General features: G+C 42.3%; 1 protein-coding gene across 6 annotated transcripts in view; it reads left to right on the top strand.

The window, feature by feature from the left end:
• The window catches only part of MRTFA (myocardin related transcription factor A), a 201,962-nt gene that overhangs the window by 142,979 nt on the left and 36,439 nt on the right, over positions 1–22,544 (top strand). For 4 of the 6 annotated variants that reach the window (XM_047742458.1, XM_047742457.1, XM_047742461.1 and 1 more), the window contains one exon: positions 17,075–17,140. The exons of 1 other annotated variant lie outside the window; for it this stretch is intronic. In XM_047742458.1, the coding sequence (XP_047598414.1) occupies positions 17,075–17,140 (66 nt within the window). Of the gene's footprint in view, positions 1–14,501; positions 14,602–17,074; positions 17,141–22,544 lie in introns of all 6 variants that reach the window. One more of the 6 variants, XM_047742462.1, reaches the window with a different exon arrangement.

Below are 22,544 nucleotides of genomic sequence, written 5' to 3'. Positions count from 1 at the left end.
CAGGCGCCCCTCAGATCTTTTAATTGTCAATGATATTAATAAATAACCTTTCCCTACAATTGTCTTGAATTAGATTTAGAATATGACCCTGGTCCAGGAGATTGGTGAGATTCTCACTGGGAAGAAACTTGGTACATCTGAGAAACACTGGCCAAGGCATTAGGTGTCAGAGATAATTCCTTGAGGGCTGAAAGCCTTTTGTGGTAGGCAGCTAGCGTTCCAGCACTGAACTGATAGTCAAGAACCTGAAGTTCTTGGTTTGATCTTGCCAATGTGAGTTTGGCTAAATTACTCTAAGCTTGGCAAACCAGTTTCTTTCGTTGTATCATGGGTATGATGTCTGCCATCCTAACTCATAGAGTGAAATAAGATCATATGTATGAAAATAGCGTTGTAAAGTATTATATATTATTTTTATGAGCTATTTTTATTATATTTCTTATTTCTCTTCTCAGTTCCTACTGTGTAACCTAGTACCAAGGCATGTACATAGTAAATGATTGATTATAAATATTTATGACTTTTTTTTTATATTTTCTCTAAAGAATATACTCTGGTAAAGGCTGATGAGAGATGCATTTGCTCCCACCTAGGCTGCGCACACTGAGAAGTGACTATAGTCACAATAGTTTGGTTGACACATATCCTGTCCTTTGGTGTTATGCAGCCTTAAAATGAGCTGTATGTGAGATAGATCTGTATGGGTGTGTATAAACTAAATATGTATATAAACTCTTTTTTTAGTCTCCTCTCTAGTGAATTTATTTTTGTGGATGTCCTACCCTTCCTAATATTAAGTTAAAATACTCAGAATAAGCCAATTACTGCGGGGGGTTTTTTGAAACCATAGAAAACCCTGTTCAAATATAGTTATGTAGCCAAAACTGATGTAGTTTGGAAATACACACGAACATATTTTCCTACAGGTTTGTGAGTTAGAAAAGAAGCCATTCTAGGGGCGCCTGGGTGGCTCAGTGGGTTAAAGCCTCTGCCTTCGGCTCAGGTCATGATCCCGGGGTCCTGGGATCGAGCCCCGCATCGGGCTCTCTCCTTGGTAGGGAGCCTGCTTCCTCCTCTCTCTCTCTCTGCCTGCTTCTCTGCCTACTTGTGATCTCTGTCAAATAAATAAATAATCTTAAAAAAAAAAAAAAAGCCATTCTAGAAGAGGGCAGTGTAGGGGTGCTTTTGTTGAGAACAGGCATCAGCATGGAGCCTTCTCTAGTAAATCATTAGATGCATCAAATAAAATGTTCAGCTGAAGTTCCTGCAATCCCACAGTTACCAAACACTCTTGCTAAAGAGAGTTGCAGTCAAAATATCTGCAATCGAATCATTTCCTGTTCGGGTTTGCAGGTGGGGAACTGTCTGAAACTGCAGTCCTGTGAGATTAGTTATGCAGAAGATGCCTTGGTGGGATAAGCCTTGACATTAAATGACAACCTAGCAAGTGTGAGGGCGAAGAGGGTACCCCGGGATCCTACAACTAACCAGACCAAGGCATGGAGATCAGGATATGCAGGCCCACTCCCATGGAGGGATCTGAATAAAGCTCCTGTAGGGCATTCAGATATGTGCTGAACACACTCGGGCAGCGGGCCAGGCAGATGGCACATTCCTGTACTGACCTTCGGAGGCCTGGCAGATTACAAAGCTAGCATTGGAGGCGTGGTTGTGCTCTGGCACGAACAGCCCCAACAGCCTGCATTGCGTCCAGCGTTTGGTCCTCCCCAGTTGAAGGGATGCTTTGGGACTGGGTAGGTATCCGAGTCCACTTAGGGACTGGCCTGTATTTTCGTATCCCTCTCCCTCTCGGAGTCGACTTTTACTGTCAGCACAGCACCAGAAATGACTCACATCCTCTAAGAGATTCCTCCAGACTGGGGATGACCCAGGGTTAGCCTTTGAGATGCATTGACTCCCCTACCTTCCTACCCCAACCTGTCTTGACTAACTCACATTTTTAGGTTTGACTAAGCCTTTCATAGGAAAGATAGGTGGGGGCTAGGCAAGATAAGCTGCAGTCACCTGTCCCTTCTTTGGTTCCAGGGCATCCCTTTGGCTGTGTAAAGGAGATTGGGTATGATACACTTCCTAGGCTCCACCCCCCCCCTTTCCTGTTGCCCTTTTGATTTTTTTTTAATCTGATACTGAGCCTCTCCTCCCCCCACTCACACACCAGTGGAGTCTCCTAAGCTATTTCTGTCGGTTTAATGATCTCCAGCTGTTGCTGTAGTTCTGGCTGTTTTCATGCTTTGATGAGGCAGAAGAACCAGAAAAAGAGGGGTCTTGCTTGGGTATCACACGGAGTGTGAGACAAATGTAATGGTTTTTTTTTTTTTTTTTCCAAAACAACTAGGGTGAGGCTTCTTAAAGAAGGCTGTTAATACTGGGATGATTTGAAAATGCAGGAGGAGGGAAACTACAAGCTAGTCTTTCCGGGACATTTTAAAAATAAGCATTCTGCTGATAGGTGTGGCACCTTCTGCATCCCTCAAAATTATGTTAGAAAAATGTGGTAGGTGGTAACTGGGTAATTGTTTCATTACTCTGCATTCTACTTCCATTTTAGCTTTGGAGCTGGAATGCCCCCTCCACCCCTGGTCTGTGTTGAAGGAATCAAGCATCTAAATCCAAAGGATTCTATGATAGGCAAATGTATGGAAATCATTCCTGAAGTGGCCAGAAAAGGCATTGATTTCAGTTCTGCTTTAACTTAATGTAGGTTTGTTTCGTAAAATTTTGTGCAAAACCTGTAGTAATGACATGTTCCACTTGCAAATTTGACCACACAAACTTCAGGAAATACAAAGTTGCAGTTCTTCAAACAACATGAACTCTCTTACAGTTACATATACATTTACTTCTGAGATGTTTCCACTAAACGGGAGAATGGGGAGTAGGAAAATCCTTCAGTAGTTAAATGGGCTGCTGTATTTTAATAGACTGGCTTTCCCTTTATGTATTTGATCTTGAGAACTGTAACTCTTGCAACAATTTTAGCTGATAGACTTATAGCTTTCATACTTCACATGCTGCATGAAATTTAACTCTCCCTCTTTTTTGCCTTTCTGTCTTCTACAGAAAAGAACAATTTTGCTGTAGCTTTACCAAAGTTAATTTTAAAATACTTTAATTTTTTTTGAGACAAATAGATACAATTTTACATCACCTAGGACTTAAGGAGAGAAGCTATTATTTTTTTCCCTTAAGTACCCATGGAGAAATTTACATATAAATATTTTAAGAACTTTCAGATTTTATGTGTGTATTTTTAGCACATGTGGCCAAATTTCTCAGTTCTAATCACCTGTTTCCTAATCCTTGCCCTAGAGGAAATTTGTTTTCATTTATTTTATTTATTTATTTATTTATTAATACATGTGAGTGGTTTTCTTTCTTTTTTTTTTTTTAATTTTATTTATTTATTTGACAGAGAGATCACAAGGCAGAGAGGCAGGCAGAAAGAGAGAGGGAAGCAGGCTCCCTGCTGAGCAGAGAGCCCGATGCGGGGCTCAATCCCAGGATCCCAGAATCCTGGGATCCTGGGATCACGACCTGAGTCGAAGTCAGAGGGTTTAACCCACTGAGCCACCCAGGCACCCCTTATTTTATTTATTTATTTTTTAAGATTTTATTTATTTGACAGAGAGAGAGCACAAGAGGGAGAGCAACAGTGGGAGAGGGAGAAGCAGGCTCCCCACTGAGCGGGGAGCCCAGTGTGGGGCTCTGTCCGAGGACCCTGGGATCATGACCTGAGCCAAAGGCAGACGCTTAACCAAATATTGATCTCTGATCAGGTCTTGATCCTCAGGGTTGTGAGTTCAAGCCCTACATTGGGCTCCACACTGGGCATCTAGTCTCCTCAAACAACAACAAAAACAACAAAAATCGGGATTTACCTTTTTATTTTTTTCTCAAAATGTCGGTTAAATGAGCTGTCATTAATTACTGCAAACACTTGAAAGTTAATTTCAAAAATGGGAAGAAGCTAAATAGGATAAGCCTGTCGGGAGAGTTTAAAGTACTTTGGTAGGAAAAAAACTAACTTACTAAATATTTACAGAAATATATGGGGACATAGGCCTCCCTCATTATTTCAGTCCTGAGTATTCTACCATGCTGTGTCTTTCAGGGCCACATTATTATTAGAGATCTAGAAAGAATAAGTACTCTAATACAGTTTTAAGGGAAAGAATTTTTGTCACTTCTGGCTTGCTGTAGAATAACCATGCCCTGTTCCAAGTTTTGAATCTGTTCACCTGTCACCTACCCTCAGCAAAGTTGGGTGCAAAATGTCAGCACCAGTAATACCCGCAGAGAATAGCAGATGAGATTCAAGGCTGCCCACATTTCCTGGGTGAACGTGCAGAACTAATGCTGAAGGGAAAATACTGTTCCTGGTGCCTTTAACTTTGGAAGGGTTTGTTCAGATGGCCCTGCCAGTCTAAAGGAAGCATGTTCCCAGTGTACCTTCACCCCATTCAGATGCCTGGTGCAAGTACGTGTTATGCTCAGATCTTGTGTGATGGAGTTAGCTGTCTGAGCACTGTGTTACGGATCCTCAGGAAAGAGACCGATGACATCGAAGTAGCTGGCAGTTTGAGATCTGCCCGCTGCAGTTAAAGAAAGACATTACTTCACGGGGGAGATGAACAGCTACCCAAAATGAAATGGTGAGCCCCAGATTTTGAGGATATGGGAAAGAGTTTGATTTATTTACTTACTTACTTACGCATATTATTTTTGTTATGCCTCTGGCATTAAATGTGTTGTAGCAGAAAAAGCATAGGCTTTGATATCAGGCCAACTTGTGTTTGAACTCTGGCTCTACCTCTTACTAGCTGTGCACACAGTTACTTAACCTCTTCGAACTGCTATTTATTCATCTGTAAAATGGAGGTAATACGTACCTCACATAGCTGTTGAGATGAAATGAGTCACGGTAGTGGTACATCCCACTGAGAGTTCAACAGACTAGATTCCTCATCTCTTATATCTGAGTTTCCTTCTTAAGACAGGCCTCTTCTCACTCACTGCCTTTGTGCATGTTCTATTTCTGCTGCCTGGAACACTCTCCAGATCTTTTTAAGGTTTATCATATTATGTAGGATTTTGTGTAAGAGTCATCTGTCTCTTCCACAGGCCTTCCATGTGTACTTTGTGTAGAATTACCACCCCCAGTCACTCTCTGTTCTTTTATTCTACTGTACTTTTCTTCACATAATGTACCATTGGAAATTATAACATAAATAACTTACTATGTTTCTCCCACTAGAACATATGTCTGTGAGGGCAAGGACTTCATCTATCCATTTTCCTGCCGTATCACCTGGAATAGTGCCCAGCATATAGTAAGTGCACACTGAGTATCAGTTCAGTGAATGAATGAATCAACTCAGAATCTCTGCGACACCAGGGAAAACCCCTGGCAGAATGCAGGAATGAAGTTGTACCAGGAAGCAGGTGCTCTCTGCTTTTCAGTGTGGACGTCTCTGCACCGAGAGCCAAATGGGAAGTAGGCCTGTGAAGTTCTCTTATGTCCTTCGCCTTCTGTCTCTGGGAGGAGCCCCTTTGAATGACCTTTACACGTTGGCCACTATCATCCTGTTAGTCTCTATTCCTTCTGGAATTTTAATATAAGGAGCCTTTTAGATTCTAGATTTCTGAAATGCCCTGTGCTATTCACTGAAATCACCTGGATTTTCCCTACTAGTAAGTAGATAATTTTTTTCCAGCCACATCATGCAGAAAGCACTATTAATAGTGTCATTTTTAAACATGAGGAACTGGTCTGTTTTATGAAGGAAGAGAAACATAACCTATAATAGTGGCTGAGAGCTCTGGCTACAGATCGAAATGGAGCTGGTTGACCTCAGGCAAGTTGCTTAATATGTCTTATGTTCAATTTCCTCAGCTACAAAATAGTATAATAATAGCACCTTCCACATAGCTTTGTTTTAAGAATTGAATAAGATGGGGAACCTGGGTGGCTCAGTCAGTTACGTGACCTTGATTTTGGCTCAAATCATGATCTCAGGGGTGTGAGATTGAGCTCCATGTCAGGCTCCAGCTGGTCACAGAGCCTGCTTAAGATTCTCTCTTTCCCTCTCCTTATGCTCCTCGAGGTCCCAGCCCTCTCTTTAAAAAAATAAAATAAAAAAAAAAAAAATAAGTTGCCACATGCATGTTTTCACTATTTTATTATTTCATAATACAGAGAGACCTTTTATATAATACATAGTTCAGTGGCTCGAGTTAGATTTTCATAAGCTTATCCTTTGTAAATACATGTCAGGGTAGATACACAAGTAACCTACATTTGCCACCCCAGGGAGATACCTGATCTCTCTGCCTGAAGGTCTGAGAGTATTCAGGTTAAATAGATAATATTTATCATTTTTTGGTATTACTTCTGATATCTAAAGCAGATTATTTGAGAGATCACTTAACTCATGTTTATACAATACATACAGAGGTAGAAGAGAAATTTATAGGAGTGTGAAAGGGTTGAATAATTGAGGATATTGATAAAACAATCCAACTTGAAATCTCATAGGTGGTGTTTTGCATGTGTGATTTTATTTTTTATTTTTTTTAAGATTTATTTGTTTATTTCAGAGAGAGAGATAGTGAGCACATAAGTTAGGGGAAGAGCAGAGGGAGAGGGAGAAGGGAAGCAGATTCCCCCCTGAGTGGGGAACCCCAAGGAGGGCTTGATCTCACAACCCTGAGATCATGACCGAGCTGCAGTCAGTCACTTAACCCACTGAGCCACTCAGGCACTCCTCGTATGTGCGATTTTAGAATTAGAAATTTTTCTCTTCAGGATTACATTGTGGTTCATTGTATTTGTTTATGCCACATTCATTTTATATTTTGAATTTATTAGAAGCCCCATTATTATTCTTAATAATTAGTCACGTATAGGAATGAATCCATAATTTCTTTCTGTCCAGTAGATGGTAACGTTTCAGTTTGAAAAACCTGACCCTTAAAATATTTTAGTAATTGATTCATAAATTTTCTGAAGGGAGAGCAAATCCATGGTTTTTTTTTTTTTTTTAATAAGCTTTTTATTTTGGAATAACTTTACGCTTACAAAAAAGTCACAGATAGTATAGAGAGTTCCCGTATACTCTTCACCCAGTTGCCCTTATGTTAGCTTCTTATATAACTCTGGTACATTTGTCAAAACGAAGAGGTTAACATTGGTATACTACTAAGTAAATTCCAAACTTTTGTGGCTTTCATATGCTTTCCTGCTGATTTCCTTTTTCTGTTCTAAGATCCAGTCCAGGGTACTTCATTGCATATGATTTTTAATGGTGAATCGGTAGGATCCCAGAGAGAATTACCTTTACTTTTCTTACCTCCACCTCCTTTGGTCTTAACTCTGGATCTGCAGGTCCTTTTTTCTCCGGCAACAGATGAATGACCTTTCTGGGTCCTTTAACCACTATTTCTGTATTGACAGCTTGGAATTTCAGCAGCATGCTTTGAACAATCATCATACATTCAGTTTTATTAATGAACGGTACTTATCCTTCTGCTTTTCTCTGGGTCTTAACTCTTTAGACATACCAGATTGAAGAGAGTCTGGGAATAGAGGGTGCTTCTTCACTGCCAGAACTGCCTTCCAAAAGGAAACACTTCCCCTCTCTATTCCTTCCCTCCTTCTCCCCTCCCCTCCAACTGCAGCTCCCTCCTGGTTCCCCCTGCCCCAGAACACACAGGATATGATTTTAAATAAGATGTTTTGATAGAAGGCCCTTTCACTTTGCAAAATAGAACATGTCATTGGAAGTATGGTACCCAATTACTAGCAGTGTCCATTCCTGTCCTAAAGAAAAGCTAGCTGAGATAAAGATTTATATTCTAGGAAAATGTTTATAGTCCGTGTTATGGTTTTACAAAGCACTTTTCACATACGTTGTAGTTTTTTGTTTTTGTTTTCTGTTTTTTAGCTCAAAGCACGGGACTTACTTTTAGGAGTTGTATTATAGAGGGAAAATTGAGGCTAAAAGAAGTGACTTGATTAGGTAGCAACAGAGCCAGGACTAGAACTTGTGTCTTCCGATTCTTTCTCTGATGTTCTTTCTTCTTCCCTTACAGGTCAGTTCTGTAAATGTATTGTATTCACTTGCAACTTATAAAATATTCATATAACCAACCCAGTATGCATTGCTTGCCCCATTCCTTAGAAATTATAGTTTGGTTAACAGTAAACCCTTCTGGTTAAGGGTAGGACTAATTATAGGATACATTGGGGCCTTAAAAATGCTCTTGTTTGGGGTGCCTGGTGGCTCAGTCAGTTAGGTATCTGCCTTCAGCTTGGGTCATGATCCCAGGGTTCTGGGATCGAGCCCTGCATCAGGATCCCTGCTCAGCAGGAAGCCCGCTTCTCCCTCTTCCACTCCCCTGCTTCTGTCCCTCTCTTGCTGTGTCTCTCTCTGTCAAATGAATAAATAAAATCTTAAAAAAAAAAAAAGGCTCTTGTTTATATCAAAAGCACAAGCCAGAAACACATTTTTGGTGCAGTGTACACTGTGCTAACACATTCAGGCTGGTCCCCAAGTTGAAGGGAGAAAATTAGTCATGAAACGGTCTAGAGAAACTTAGAGGTGAGAAAGTGCAGGGGAAGAGAACAGTTCCGGGGATGCTGGAAGACAGAGTAGGGGCAGAGAACCGGAATGCAGGAGAGGTAATGGGAAGGAATAAGGGAGCGCAGATGCCTCACTTTCTTTTTATATCTTTCTCATCTCTTTCAGGAAAGATTTGTGGGAAATTAGAATAAATGGGGACTTAGAGGAGTGTTTTACTTTTTGGGAACAATCTCAAGAAATTACTTGAAACTTCAGTAAAACTGAGCATGAGGATAAAAATTTTTAAGTCCCCATTTGTTGTTTTCGCTCTTCTTACCCCACGTAGCAAAGATTTTGTTTCTCCATGACTTCCAGTGTTGGCACTGTCACCTTTGTGTTCTCAATGTGTGTAAAAAAAAAAAAAAAAAAAAAATATATATATATATATATATATATATATATATATATATTTAACTATTTGGATTTTTATTATTTTTAAGATACCAACACTTCTTTTTATTATTTATGTATACATGTATATCACACATAAGACCAGATGACTGAATTTGATAGGGACCCTTAGTATAGTAGGGCATATGTATTAGCTAAGTTGCATTTTCCTATGACTTTTTTTTTTAAAGATTTTATTTATTTATTTGACAGATAGAGATCACAAGTAGGCAGAGATGCAGGCAGAGAGAGAGGAAGGGAAGCAGGCTCCCTGCTGAGCAGAGAGGCCGATGAGGGGCAGAATCCCAGGACCCTGAGATCATGACCTGAGCCAAAGGCAGAGGCTTAACCCACTGAGCCACCCAGACGCCCCTTCCTATGACTTTTTTTTTTTTTAAGATTTTATTTATTATTTATTTGACAGAGAGAGATCACAAGTAGACAGAGAGGTAGGCAGGCGGAGAGAGCGGGGCGGGGAAGCAGGCTCCCTGTCGAGCAGAGAGCCCGATGCGGGACTCGATCCCAGGACCCTGAGATCATGACCTGAGCCGAAGGCAGAGGCTTTAACCCGCTGAGCCACCCAGGCGCCCCTTCCTATGACTTTTTAAGTAAAAGTCTAGATTACAGGCATCAGATCTTTTCTTATCGCATCGTAGTTACTCATTTTGATTCTCTCTTAAGAATTCCATGATTGGGGCGCCTGGGTGGCTCAGTGGGTTAAGCCACTGCCTTCGGCTCAGGTCATGATCCCAGGTCCTGGGTTCAAGCCCCACATCGGGCTTTCCGCTCGGCGGGGAGCCTGCTTCCTCCTCTCTCTCTGCTTGCCTCTCTGCCTACTTGTGATTTCTCTCTGTCAAATAAATAAATAAAATCTTTAAAAAAAAAAAAAAAAAAGAATTCCATGAGAATGGGGGCGCCTGGGTGGCTCAGTGGGTTAAGGCCTCTGCCTTCAGCTCGGGTCATGATCCCAGGTCCTGGGATCGAGCCCCGCGTCGGGCTCTCTGCTCAGCGGGGAGCCTGCTTCCTCCCCTCTCTCTCTCTGCCTGCCTCTCTGCCTACTTGTGATCTCTCTCTCTCTCTCTGTAAAATAAATAAAATCTTTAAAAAAAAAAAAGAATTCCATGAGAATGAGAAACATGTCTTATTCCCATATGTAGTACCCAGTACTCTTATATGAAACCTTGGGTTTGAGAGTGCAAAAGATCGCGAAAGGATGTATTGAATAATGGAAGCAGTCTAATTGCTTAGTTGGAATGTGGTGTCTGAGTATTTCTTTGAAAATACTTACTTTTACAAGTACGTATTTGATGTTTGTTTTCGTACAAACTCCACTAAAGGCATCGACTTTGGTCATTGCTGTATCCCCAGCAGCAAGCAAAGTATCTGGCATGTGTAGCAAAGCCTCATATTTCTTGAATGACTGCATAGGGAGAGTTTTGACAAGAAACTAGGGAAGAATTGAAGAGGGCATGAATATGAGGTGAACTGGTATGCTTACCCACTGGTATGTGAACTGTAAAGCAGCTGAGTAAATAAGCATAAAGTGAATACATGAAACTGTGTGGTAAACTATAGTTTACCCCAAGGTGTCTCTTTTTTAAGGAGTTTTAGTATCTTAAACAATTGGCTATGTATAGTAGTAAAGAGGAAATGTGAAAAGTTAGTTATTATAGAACATATAAAGGAGAAACTATGAATTCCAGGGTCTGAACTCTGTCATGTCCTTCATTCTTTTCTTGTAAAACATGAATCATAACTCATACTTATTTATATGTGATTTGCTGTTTCCCCGCTGGACTGAAAGCTTTATGGTAGCAGAGACCACAGGTACCCAGCACCTAGCACAGGGCCCGATGTACTTCAGTTGTTTGTTTGTTTTTAAGATTTTATTTATTTATTTTACAGAGATACAGCAAGAGAGGGAGCACAAGCAGTGGGAGTGGGAGAGGGAGAAGCAGGCTTCCCACTGACTGAGCAGGGAGCCTGATCCGTGGCTCGATCCCAGGACCCTGGGATCATGACCTGAGCTGAATGCAGACGCTTAACAACTGAGCCGCCCAGGCGCCCCACATTAGTTGTTTAGTAAACATCTGTTAGATGAATGGAGAACCGTCCCCTATCCCAACTCTGACTTTGTATTTTGGTCGTGATGCTGTAGAGTAACCCGGGCAGCAGAACGTGTGGGCTAATCCCCTCTTCTGGGAGTACCCTTCATCTGCTTTTAATCCTATATTCTAAGGATGAAACTAGTGAGTACTTGGAGAATATGGCCTTTGGTTCTAAGTGATAGGTGATGTGTTTTTATAAATTATAAAATCACTAAATGATTTTTTAAGGCATACAGGATAAACTGAAGTATAAAATACACCAATAGGTATAATTCATTGCTACACAGATGAGTATTTGAATTATTAGCATGCTAAGCTTCACCTAAGGCTAAAACCTACTCTGTTCCTTCTCTGATCTTCCCAGTGAGACAGATTCTCCAGTTTGGAGGTAGAGGTAGTGATGTCTGTTGCTGAATTAAATTGTGTTTGAATATTTATTCTAGGACTGGGACCTAAAGGTTATTGAGGAGAAAACAACGGATGAGTTACTAGGAGATCAGGCTTTGGAAATGCCCTTGCCGTTAGAATCTTCTTTGAAGAGGTCTTCCTGAGCAAAGGATAGTTCCAAGGGAGGGTTTTTGTTCTTTTGCTATCGTTCCCATACTAATCTCTTTCCTGTTCTTTTCTGCTTCCCTCATAAATACTTCATCTCCCTATTCTAGAAGCCTTTGTGGAATCCGTAATGGACAAGTATCAATAAGCTGAGAACAGCATGCCAAGCTGCACGTCTCCCTCCCTAGTGAAATCCAGGACTGCCAACCAGTGGAAGCCACAGAGCTGGGCTTGAGGACATACCACTTATTTTTGGCTTTTCCTTTCCAATCCTGATTGATCTGTTTGTTTGATGTGTCCATTTCTTTGGCGTTCCTCTTGAATGCCGTCAACATACTTCCATGGTTTTTACGGGGCAGAAGCACATGAAGTTTACTCCTTTACTTTGATTTCCCAAGAAGCCAGTTATTCAGACAGCACTGGATCAATCACCTTTGTTGGAAACCGGTGGAAAATTTGGTTAATTCTGTGGGGAGTGCGGAACCTAGGGTTCCCCGCTTTACTGGTTTGGTTTCTTTTTATCTCAGTCCTTTTTCTGGCAGCTCAGTCGATGCACCATCCATCAGCTTTAAAGACATCTGTTCATCTATATATAGGCTGCCTGCGCAGACCCATTTAGAAACAGATGATACATTAAATTTGTGGAATTCAGTAACAGTGAAAGTATAGACTCGTGCATGTACACAAACAGGTATTTCTGTTTAGTTTTTATCCACGTGGGGAGTGGAGAGGAAATCTGAGTATAATGAATAGAAAGATTTTGTCGAATTCCTACTCTTTTGAATCTCCTTGGTCTAGCACCGTCGAGGAGTGTAACCATCTGAAACTAGTGCCCGGTACTGCTTGGTGATGGTGGATGTACATTAAATGTGTGGCCTCTGCAATGTACCCCTGGCTGGAGTACCTTCTGTAGTGGACCCAGCATATGTGGCTCTTATGCTGTGTATAGAAAGTGAGTTATTAAATGGTTTCTTCTCAAATGAATAATCCCTCAACTGATGAATTACTGAATGCTACATCTGAAACAAAGGATGTTAGTTATGTTGGCTAATTGGATTAAAAATAAGTAAAATGAATAATCCCTGCATTCTGGAAACATAAAGGCATTTCATTTAGAGTGTTTAGAATTAAGAGGAATTGAGCTAGACTAAGGAAAGCAGAAATTCATATGTATCTATTTCTTTGTAGTTGAAAGTTTCAGAAGTGGGGTCCTTGCATCTATACACAGCCAAACAGATCAATTCCAAAGTACAATGATGTAGAGGCTGACAACGATCATTTAGAGTTTACTGCCTAGGTCTTTTTTTCTTTTCCTCCTTATAAACGTTGTTTGAGTTAGCAGGAGAGGGTTTGGCAGTGTGTAAAGTACATGCCTGCAGTCAGGTTGTAGCAATACCCCAAGATACTACTGATAAAGGGTGAATTCTATTATGTGAATGCGGAACTTGGTCGGATTTCAGATAAGCACGGAGTTGGGAGTTCACCACTGAGAGGGCACAGGATAGAATTTTCAGATAACTGAACTTTAATTTCATTTAGTTTTACAGATGGAAAGATTTGTTAGATAAGCCTTCCTCTTTGAGCTAGACCTGTTGAAAAACAAAGGCTAAATCAACCTTTACTGTGTTCTCATAAAAAAACTTGAATCATAGTCTTAACTGTTTGCTCTCATGAGGCAATAAGCTTTTCAGTCAAGAAGTTTGCGTAACACCCCTTATGCCCCTATCTGTACGTGGGTTGTTTAGGAGGTCTGCTGATGGGTATTTCAAAATTATTTTTGGATAATGGCCAGAGTTGTCATTAGTTATTGTTTCTTTGAAGTGTTCAGACTTACTGCATTGTATTTAGGTTTCTCTGTTCTCAGAAATCAAATCAATTTGTTATATTTAATTGTTTTCTAATAACTCATATTACACTGGGCTTTAGGAACACTATATATAGGGGCACCTGGGTGGCTCAGTAGGTTAAGGATCTGCCTTCAGCTCAGGTGATGATCCCAGGGTTCTGGAAACGAGCCCTGCGTTGGGCTCTCTGATCAACGGGGAGCCTGCTTCTCCCTCTGCCTGCCGCTCCCCCTGCTGCTTGTGCTCGTTCTGTCAAACAGATCAATAAAATCTCAAAAAGAAAGAAAGAGTACATATAAAAGATGACAGATATTTCCCTTTCTTCCTCTAATTTTCCTTCCTCCAAGGAGGCATATGGCATAATATTAAGTGCCCCACACTGTAGAATCACAAAGGGCTGGGTACGAATTCCTATGCCCCCACTTTTGAGCTGTGTGACCCAAGGCAAAGTTTGTTTTTTTTTTTAAAGATTTTATTTATTTATTTGACAGAGAGAAATCACAAGTAAGCAGAGAGGCAGGCAGAGAGAGAGGAGGAAGCAGGCTCCCTGCTGAGCAGAAAGCCCGATGTAGGGCTCGAACCCAGGACCTGGGATCATGACCTGAGCCGAAGGCAGCGGCTTAACCCACTGAGCCACCCAGGCACCCCCCAAGGCAAAGTTTTAAAGGTCTGATCCTTAGTTTCTTTATGTGTAAAATGGAGATAATAATTGTATCATCCTCATAGGGCCCCCCCTTTTTTTAAGTTAAAAATGTGTTAATCACTTAATACTGGGCCTGACACATAGTGACATTCAGTGACTCCTAGAAATTAACTATTTGCATTTTATTGTTATTATTAGTGTTGCTGCTAATCTGTGGTTCTAATTTATCTGAAATCACATTTGTAGGTTAGTTTAAATTTATTTTACTGAGTATCACTCAAACTTCTTTCACCCTGGCCTGAACCACATCCTTTTTCCTTAGTCCCTTTGTCTATCTCAGCAGAGAACCAACCCAGGTGGCCACATTCCATGCCTGTTGTCTCGGCAGCACAGGCTGCAGAAGACCCTGAAGAAGCAGAGAAGTAAGAATCCCATGTTCTGGAATCAGAATATTTAGGTTCAAATTCTGTTGTACCTCTTATTAGTGGGATAATCTTGGGTAAATTACTGGATCACTCTGGGCATTATTTTTCTACCTGTAAAATGGGATTAGTAATGTCCATGTCTTTCCATAGGTATGTTAGATTAAATGAGTTAAAATATGAGAGTACACAGAACAGTGTCTGGCACTGAGCACATCATCTATAAAATGTTAGCCACGAGTGTGTCTGTTGTTTTATCCATTTATTCGGCAAGTCTTTGCTTTTAAGTGTTAATTTGTAAAAATAATAGTAAAAGTTATAACTTCCTGATAAGATCTCTCAGACTGTATTACCATTTTGAGATACAGTTCAGTTCAAGAAACAGTTATTAAATACTTACTGTGTATTGAGTGTATATGGAGGACATATATTAATAAGGTATATTCTCTGCCCTCCAGGAGTTTATAAACTGGTAGGAGAGATGAGCTATATTCAGGGGGTAACTATTACACAGGGTAAAATACGACTATACTTTTTTTATTTTATTTTTTTATTATTTATTTTTTTTTTTTAAGATTTTATTTTTTAATTTATTTTGACAGAGATCACAAGTAGGCAGAGAGGCAGGCAGAGAGAAAGCGGGAAGCAGGCTCCCTGCTGAGCAGGGAGCCCAATGCGGGACTCAATCCCAGGACCCTGATCATGACCTGAGCCGAAGGCAGATGCCCAACCCACTGAGCCACCCAGGCACCCCACGACTATACTTTTTAGAATGGATGAACAGTAGCTCACAGGAGGGCTAGAGTAGTTCTGCATGCGTGGGAGTCAGGAAGGTAGGTGAAAAGTGTAGGCATTTCCAAGTGGGTGAATAAACAGTTGGGCCAGTACATGGTACCTGAGGAAGAGTAGTTGGACAGGCTTGACGGGGGCACTCGCCGCGGGCAGGGTTCTCCACAAGTAAGGTCGCGAGCCAGGAGGCTGTCTGTGCAACATGGCGAGGCTGTGGCGCCAGAAACTTGGTAAGAGGAGGAGCGTGAGGGAGGTGGAGGAGTCGAAGGTGCCTCAGAAACCTTAATACGAGTTTGAGGGTGGGGAGGTGCAGGGATTGCAGATCGTGATTCCATTTTTTAAAGAGATAAGAAGGATGGAAAGTGGGTTGGGTTTTTTGGGAGAAAGAGCTTCTGCTTTGGACCCACTGACTTTGAGATGTATTCGGGACCCTAGTTATGGTTCCGCCATTCCTGGAGGCCTTCTTAAAAACTGCTCTAGGAGTGGAAAAGGCAGGTAACCTAAGATAATAGGATTCCTGGTAGATGCAGGTGTCCCTCAGATGTGACTTGCAGAGACCTTATAATTGAAGACTTAGCATGTCAACAGGCTTTCCCTGGCTCCTAACCCTCCTCCTCTGAATGTTTGCTCAGTTACTTAGCCTTCGTATACAGGCCTTGCCATGGTCATTCCGCATGGTATGCGGTGGTAACGCCCTTTACGTTTCATTGGCATTTGAACTAGAGATCACTTACTTTTAACTTTAGAAAAGTTCTTTCAGGTGTTTGGTTAGGTAGTGCTGCCAGAGTGGAAACGGGAGACATAATCGTCACCCTCCCCTGTCCCGGGTGCGCTCTGACTCCTGTCGCTTGGTGGTTTCACCCCAACAGGACAAAGCTCGACGTGAACAGTGAGAGGAAGAAAGAGTTATATTGATGGTAAAATGGTTTCTGGTATAGAGAAATGAATTGTTTAGTGAAAATAGGTGTAATTTGGGGGCGCCTGGGTGGCTCAGTGGGTTAAGCTGCTGCCTTCGGCTCAGGTCATGATCTCGGGGTCCTGGGATCGAGTCCCGCATCGGGCTCTCTGCTCGGCAGGGAGCCTGCTTCCCTCTCTCTCTCTCTCTCTGCCTGCCTCTCCGTCTACTTGTGATCATTCTCTGTCAAATAAATAAATAAAATCTTTAAAAAAAAAAAAAGAAAATAGGTGTAATTTTTAGGTACAAAAGACAAGATTTTGCAGATAACCTATACTTCCTCATCTGTGTGAGCACGGTGTCATTCACGACACTCACCATGGTAAACTCGTGCTGCCAGGAAGACCGTGCAGAACATCTAGAAAGCTTTTCCTGCTGGGTGTTGGTCCTCATTATATTTCCTTTGAGTTAAGAACTTGTGTTTTTTTAGTCTTTGGAGGAGGATACAGTGTTGTAGGAGGTTTTGAGCAAGAGTCAAGACTTGGGTACTTTGTGGATTGTTATCGCCCTGCAAGACCCTTCGCAACTTCCTCTCGCCGCCCACAGCAGAATACGGAAACCCTGCTGTATCAGGCCACTTCTGCAATTACAGACAGTCACGATTAAAGGGATCCTTCTTTCACACTACACCCTTCTGTTCTGAGACTCTCTTTGTATTTGAAAATGTGTCTTTTATGGTGGAATGCCCAACTGAGCCTCGGTCTCTCCTCTCTCTTTGCCGCCCTGCAGTGCTGCAGTTGAAGCTCCAGCAGCGCCGGACGCGAGAAGAACTGGTGAGCCAAGGGATCATGCCGCGTAAGTGCCTCTCCCTCGCGCTCCGCGTCTGCTGGAGCTCGGGGTCCATAGCGCGTGTGTGCCTGCTGTGCCGTGGGCCGCATCTAACAGAAAACAGGGGCGACAGGTTTCATTTGTCCCTCTCTTAACCTGTGCTTTTCCAAGTTCAAGGACTTTCGATCGCTGAATGCTATGATACTGCGCATATTAAGTTCAGTGAAACAGACGGCACTGGGTTGAACGGTGCCATTGAACCATCCTCCCCTTTTGAAGTGCTCCTTTCGGGGTTTCTGCTCCCTAATACCCTCTCTTCCCTTTACAGGAGGAGTACATCTTGAGCTGGGGTGTTGTGAGAAAGAACCCACATCTTGCATGTGTTTTGCCTTTGTATTCAGGTTCTTGGGATGAGAAAACCCTTTTCCACTTGGTGTTTTGAATCAACTGCAGTTTTATTTAGAGTGAGATTCTCCGATCCCTGCAGCTGGCATGGGTGTGAGTGTGCTTGGTGGGGTTTCCTGCCGAGCTGGGCGTAGTAGGTGCACAACTACACTTGGGGAGAAATGAAACCAACACTGGAATCTCTTAGAAGTAAGAAATTTTGTTTTTAATACCAGTAGCGTTATAAACTGAGTGGATGCTGGAGCCACCCAGAGCGAGATGTTGCACTTTTTGACATTTCTTTTGAAGTCATCAGCAGAGAGCTTAGGCGCTCCCTCTTCTTTTTCTCTTGAGCGTTGCTGCTACTTGGACACACCCTACAAAGTGGAAAAAAAAAAAAAGTCCCGCAACAACTTCTAGCCTCAGAGTGAGAGAACCGATGTTTTTCTCCTTAACTCAGTGCTGACCTACTGCCACTGTGTTTTCCTAACCCTCATTCACTTACTCATGAAGAGTATTTGAGAACCTGGTGTGTGCCCTTGACGCAGCAAGAAAAATCGAGCTCCTGCCCTCAGGAGTTTTATGTTTAAAAGGAGAATAGTGATAATAAACAAAGAGACAAGTAAGATACTTTCAGAGTATGGTAAATGTTACAAAGTAAATTAACCAGTTGGCCTGTTAACAAGAAATAGGAATGAGATGGGGTCTCTGGATAGGACGATCAGGAAAGGCCTCCCTGAGGAGGAAATATTTGAGCTGGGGTCTAGAGGATGAGGTGGAGTCAGCCATGCAGAAGCAGGCAGAGGGTCAGGGAGAAGCGAGAACAAATGTAAGCACCTAGCGCAGGTAAGAGCCTGACATGTTTGAAAACATGAAGGAAGTGGGTATGGCTGGGGCCTAGTGAGTGAGGGGAGCCTAGGCCAAGTTGAGCTCGGCAAGGTGGGCGGGGCTAGGATGAGGGCTTCTCAACTACGGGAAGAGGTAGATTTTATTTTAGGTACAATGGGAAGCCTTGAAGCCTTTAAGCAAGTGAGAATGGGATTTGATTCATGTCGTGGTGATGGCAGGTCTGTTTCTAAGGGCTAGAACTGTATAGCAGGTGGAAGAAATGTGAGGTCTGTTTTAATCCTAAGCGTCAGTCAGGAACTTAAGTCTCAAATTCAGCTTTTTATATACTGCAGTTAACTTCCAAACCATTTACCCACATTATGCTGCTGTCTTCTCTGGCTTCCCAGTGAAGGACTTCCCACCCACAGCCCTAAAGAATCAGATAGAGCGACTGCTTGTGCGGTGGGTCAGGGATGTGATCAGGTAGGGCGCTACTGTGCTTTACAGAGCACTCCAGATCTGCCTCGATAAACCCTTCTGGAGGAACAAGTCACCCAGACTCTCATCTCCTTGTCCCTTTCATCAGGGACATCATGTGTTTAATGTCTACTTTGTGCCCAGGGTAGTTAGTCCTGGAGAAATTAAAGAAATATCAAGCAAGGTACCTGCCCTCAGACATTTAACAGTTTATTTGAGTAGCTAAAATTTACCCATATACAAAATAAAGAGCACTTCAGCATCCTGTGGGGGTGCTGACTAATTACAGTACTAGTTCTGAGAGCATAACGCTATTTCTCAAGATCTGGGAGATGTTTAGGGTCTGCAAGCCTTGCAGAGAGGATGAGGGCCCCGCATTCCTGTGCCTGTCTCATACTTGGTAACAGGGACTACTAGAGCTCACTGCTTTCACTCCAATTGGTAGAGTATGGTCTCCTTGCTCAGCATTTCTTGTCGTGTTCTGTGTTGTTTAAAGACAGGTGATGCTTCCGTTACTGGAGTCACCTGCTTATACATTTCCCTCCAGTCATACTCTGAGCTCCTTGAGAAAGTGTCTTATCCAGAACTGGGCACTGAATGAATGACTCAGGACAGCCGGTTTTAAAGTGTGATGTGTGTGTGTGTGTGTGTGTGTGTGTGTGTGTGTGAATGACAGACAGACAGGAACAGATACAACTCTCTTGCAAACTTGTTGGAATTCTAGACATGGAATTTGGAACAATGCTTCTGTTCTGTTAGAAGCCCAGATTCTAAGATGTTCTGAATACCTGATGGTATCCTCTGCACTGTTCTCTGTATCTGTGAAATGAGAGTAGCTGCCCTTCCTATAGGAACAGGAATTACCTGCTTCCGTGAGAACACCACATCTTCCTCCTACCAAAGGGTCACCTTCAGCTACGGACACAGTCGTGGTTTTCAGCTTTTCTAGTGAAGGAAGTAGGTCACAGTCTTAGATACTGAGAGATTGTTAGTGCCTGGCAGTAGTTTCAGGTGTGAAATTCTCTGTTCATATACATACCAGGTGATACATGGATAGGGTCCTGAGGTTCTCCCCTCCTCCCTGCCGTCAGCCCTGCACCCTGTGAGTAAATTCTTCCTCATCACAGCCCTGCACTCTCTACCCTTATCCTGTAGTAGACTCCAACACCCTCGGCCACCCTGACCTCCCCACCACTTGCCATCCCTCCGCCAGCCCCACCTCTCACCCTCCATGCCACAGACTCCAAAGAAAATAGAGCAGGATTGGAAGCAGATTGTAAGTGACCAGCAAATTGTTGATTGTTGGAGATTTGGAGGCATGAAAAAGTGACATCTGGTTCAAAGGGTCCGTTTCCATTCCCATCTTGCTGGCCTGAGGGGTTTCTCTAAAGTGCATTTCTACATAAGTTTGTTGTACAACTGAGGAAGTAAGTACGCCCTTGAACTGTTGGAAGGGAGTGATGTAGTCATGGCTGTATTCTGCCTCATCATTTCTCTGTTTATATCTTTTATCAAATTCTTCTCATTCCAGTCTTATTTATAGCTCTGGGAAGAAAACCCACCCACCTCATCTTCCAGAATACTCCTACACAGTTCCCATGTAGGACTGGCTTTCAGTTCTGACAGCATAATCTGTAGGATACCATGTCTTCAATGGCTCCCTTACCTTCAGGGTTGTTCGTGTTCTGCATATCGTTCAGAGCTGAGGTATGGCCTTTCATAAAGTGCAGGGGATTAAAGCATCTCCCAGTTCCTACATACCCCTCTCTGCTGCTTGATATGCTCTGCTCATGGCATCTAAACTATGGGGTATGGAAGTTAGTTTCTGATGTGTTTTTAAACAGGATCATTTCCCAGCATCTGTCACTCTCCTCATGTAAACATGTGTCTCAAATTTAATACTATATAAACCCTACCAAATACAGAGTGGCAGATAGCAAAGGATTACATATGCCAGGCCCTGAGCCTTCTTTAATAATGTCTGAAGCTCTGCATATCTTGAGGGAGATGAAAGATGGCACAGATAGGAAGCTTGTGCTTAAGTCCAAGATTAAGACCAGAAATGCTGCTGTAGCCAGAGTGAAGATTCATAGAAAACACGGGTCATGTGTGGTACACTCTGTTCTCAAACAGAGCTTTCCCCACAGCCTTTCTCTTTGACATTTAAAGGTGTACTAGGTCATAAGGTTTAGGTGAAAATGAAGAAAATGTTCTGAGCACTGCTGCAGAGGAATAACCCTTTTTAGGAAAACATTGAAGTTCTTCTGACCCAGACAAATGAGAAAAAATTCTCTTGTAATCTTTCCGGATTTGAAAGAAGAACCTTGTCTGTCTCTTCCTTCTCAGCCTTCTGTTATTCTCTTGTGAGTCCTTGAGAAAAGCGTAGAGTTGCATGTTTCTGTGCTATTGTGAACCCTCAGTTCACTGTTTTCCCGTGTGTGTAGTGGAAACACCTTGGCACCTTGGCAAGCATGTGAAGAAATCATTAGTTTTGTCCAGTAGATTCTCTAAGGACCTTGGTCCATTGCTTGAGTGAGCTTGTTTTTTTTTTGTTGTTGTTGTTGTTGTTGTTTGTTTTTGTTTTCATTTTAAATGGCGTTTTTGTGCACCAAGTGGGTGTCATTGGTGACCTTAACCACCGAATAGTTAGAAGAATCCAAAGAGTATGAGGGCATCACAGTTCAGAGAGGGCAGCCGGTTGCTGTCAATCCAGAAGACTCACAAACCGCCTGGCCCCTGAGAGGTACTCAAATGTGTTGCTAGGTGAAAAAGTGAACCAATTGGTCAGCTAGTTTTGACTGGCTTGTAGGTATGCAGATAGGTGTTACATATCTCAGATTGAATCTGTAAAGAATAGCTTTATGTAATGAATCCCCACCACTCTGTATTTTTTTTAATAGTTGAAATTCCACATCTTTCTTTTTTTTTTTTTTAAAGATTTTATTTATTTATTTGACAGACAAAGATCACAAGTAGGCAGAGAGGCAGGCAGAGAGGTGGAGGCAGGCTCCCCGCTGAGCAGAGAGCCCGATGCGGGGCTCGATCCCAGGACCCTGGGTCCATGACCTGAGCCAAAGGCAGAGGCTTAACCCACTGAGCCACCCAGGCGCCCCATCACTCTGTATTTTTAATAAACTTGGCTGTATCTTGACTCCCTAACCCCTTCCGTTGTCACGTTTCAGCTGTCATTGTTAGCTCAGTGATCTATGTAGAGACAGTGTGGCCCAGTTGTAGCACTCATGGCTAATCTGTCATTTTACAGGGCTCCACAGTTAGCTGGAAACCTCCTGTTCATCTGATTATAGCAATCTCTGCACCAAGAAGAAATTTCTTTTAAACTCTGACAAGAGGTTATTTAATGGCTTAAAGTATTAGGATTGAGCACTATGATCTTTTACCTTCTGAAGCTAAATTTCTTCTTAATATTTTTATTTGTAACTTAGGAATTAGTACTTACATTATTCTTCACCAAATGTACAAACTGAGTTTGCATATTCTCTTTCCTTAGTATATGTGGATCAAATCCATTTTTGTAAAGCTCTTTTAAAACTGATTTTTGTGGGGTGCCTGGGTGGCTCAGTTAAGCCTCTGCCTTCGACTTAGGTCATGGTCTCAGGGTCCTGGGATAGAGCCCTGCATCGGGCTCTCTGCTTGCAGGGAACCTGCTTCCCCCTCGCTCTCTGCCTGCCTCTCTGCCTACTTGTAATTTCTGTCACATAAATAAATAAAATCTTTAAAAAAA

The sequence above is a fragment of the Lutra lutra genome, chromosome 8 (genome assembly GCF_902655055.1).
Source record: "Lutra lutra chromosome 8, mLutLut1.2, whole genome shotgun sequence".
NCBI classification, from domain to species: Eukaryota; Metazoa; Chordata; class Mammalia; order Carnivora; family Mustelidae; genus Lutra; species Lutra lutra.
The sequence above is the reverse complement of the archived record's forward strand: the minus strand, read 5'-3'. Positions and strand labels throughout refer to the sequence as shown.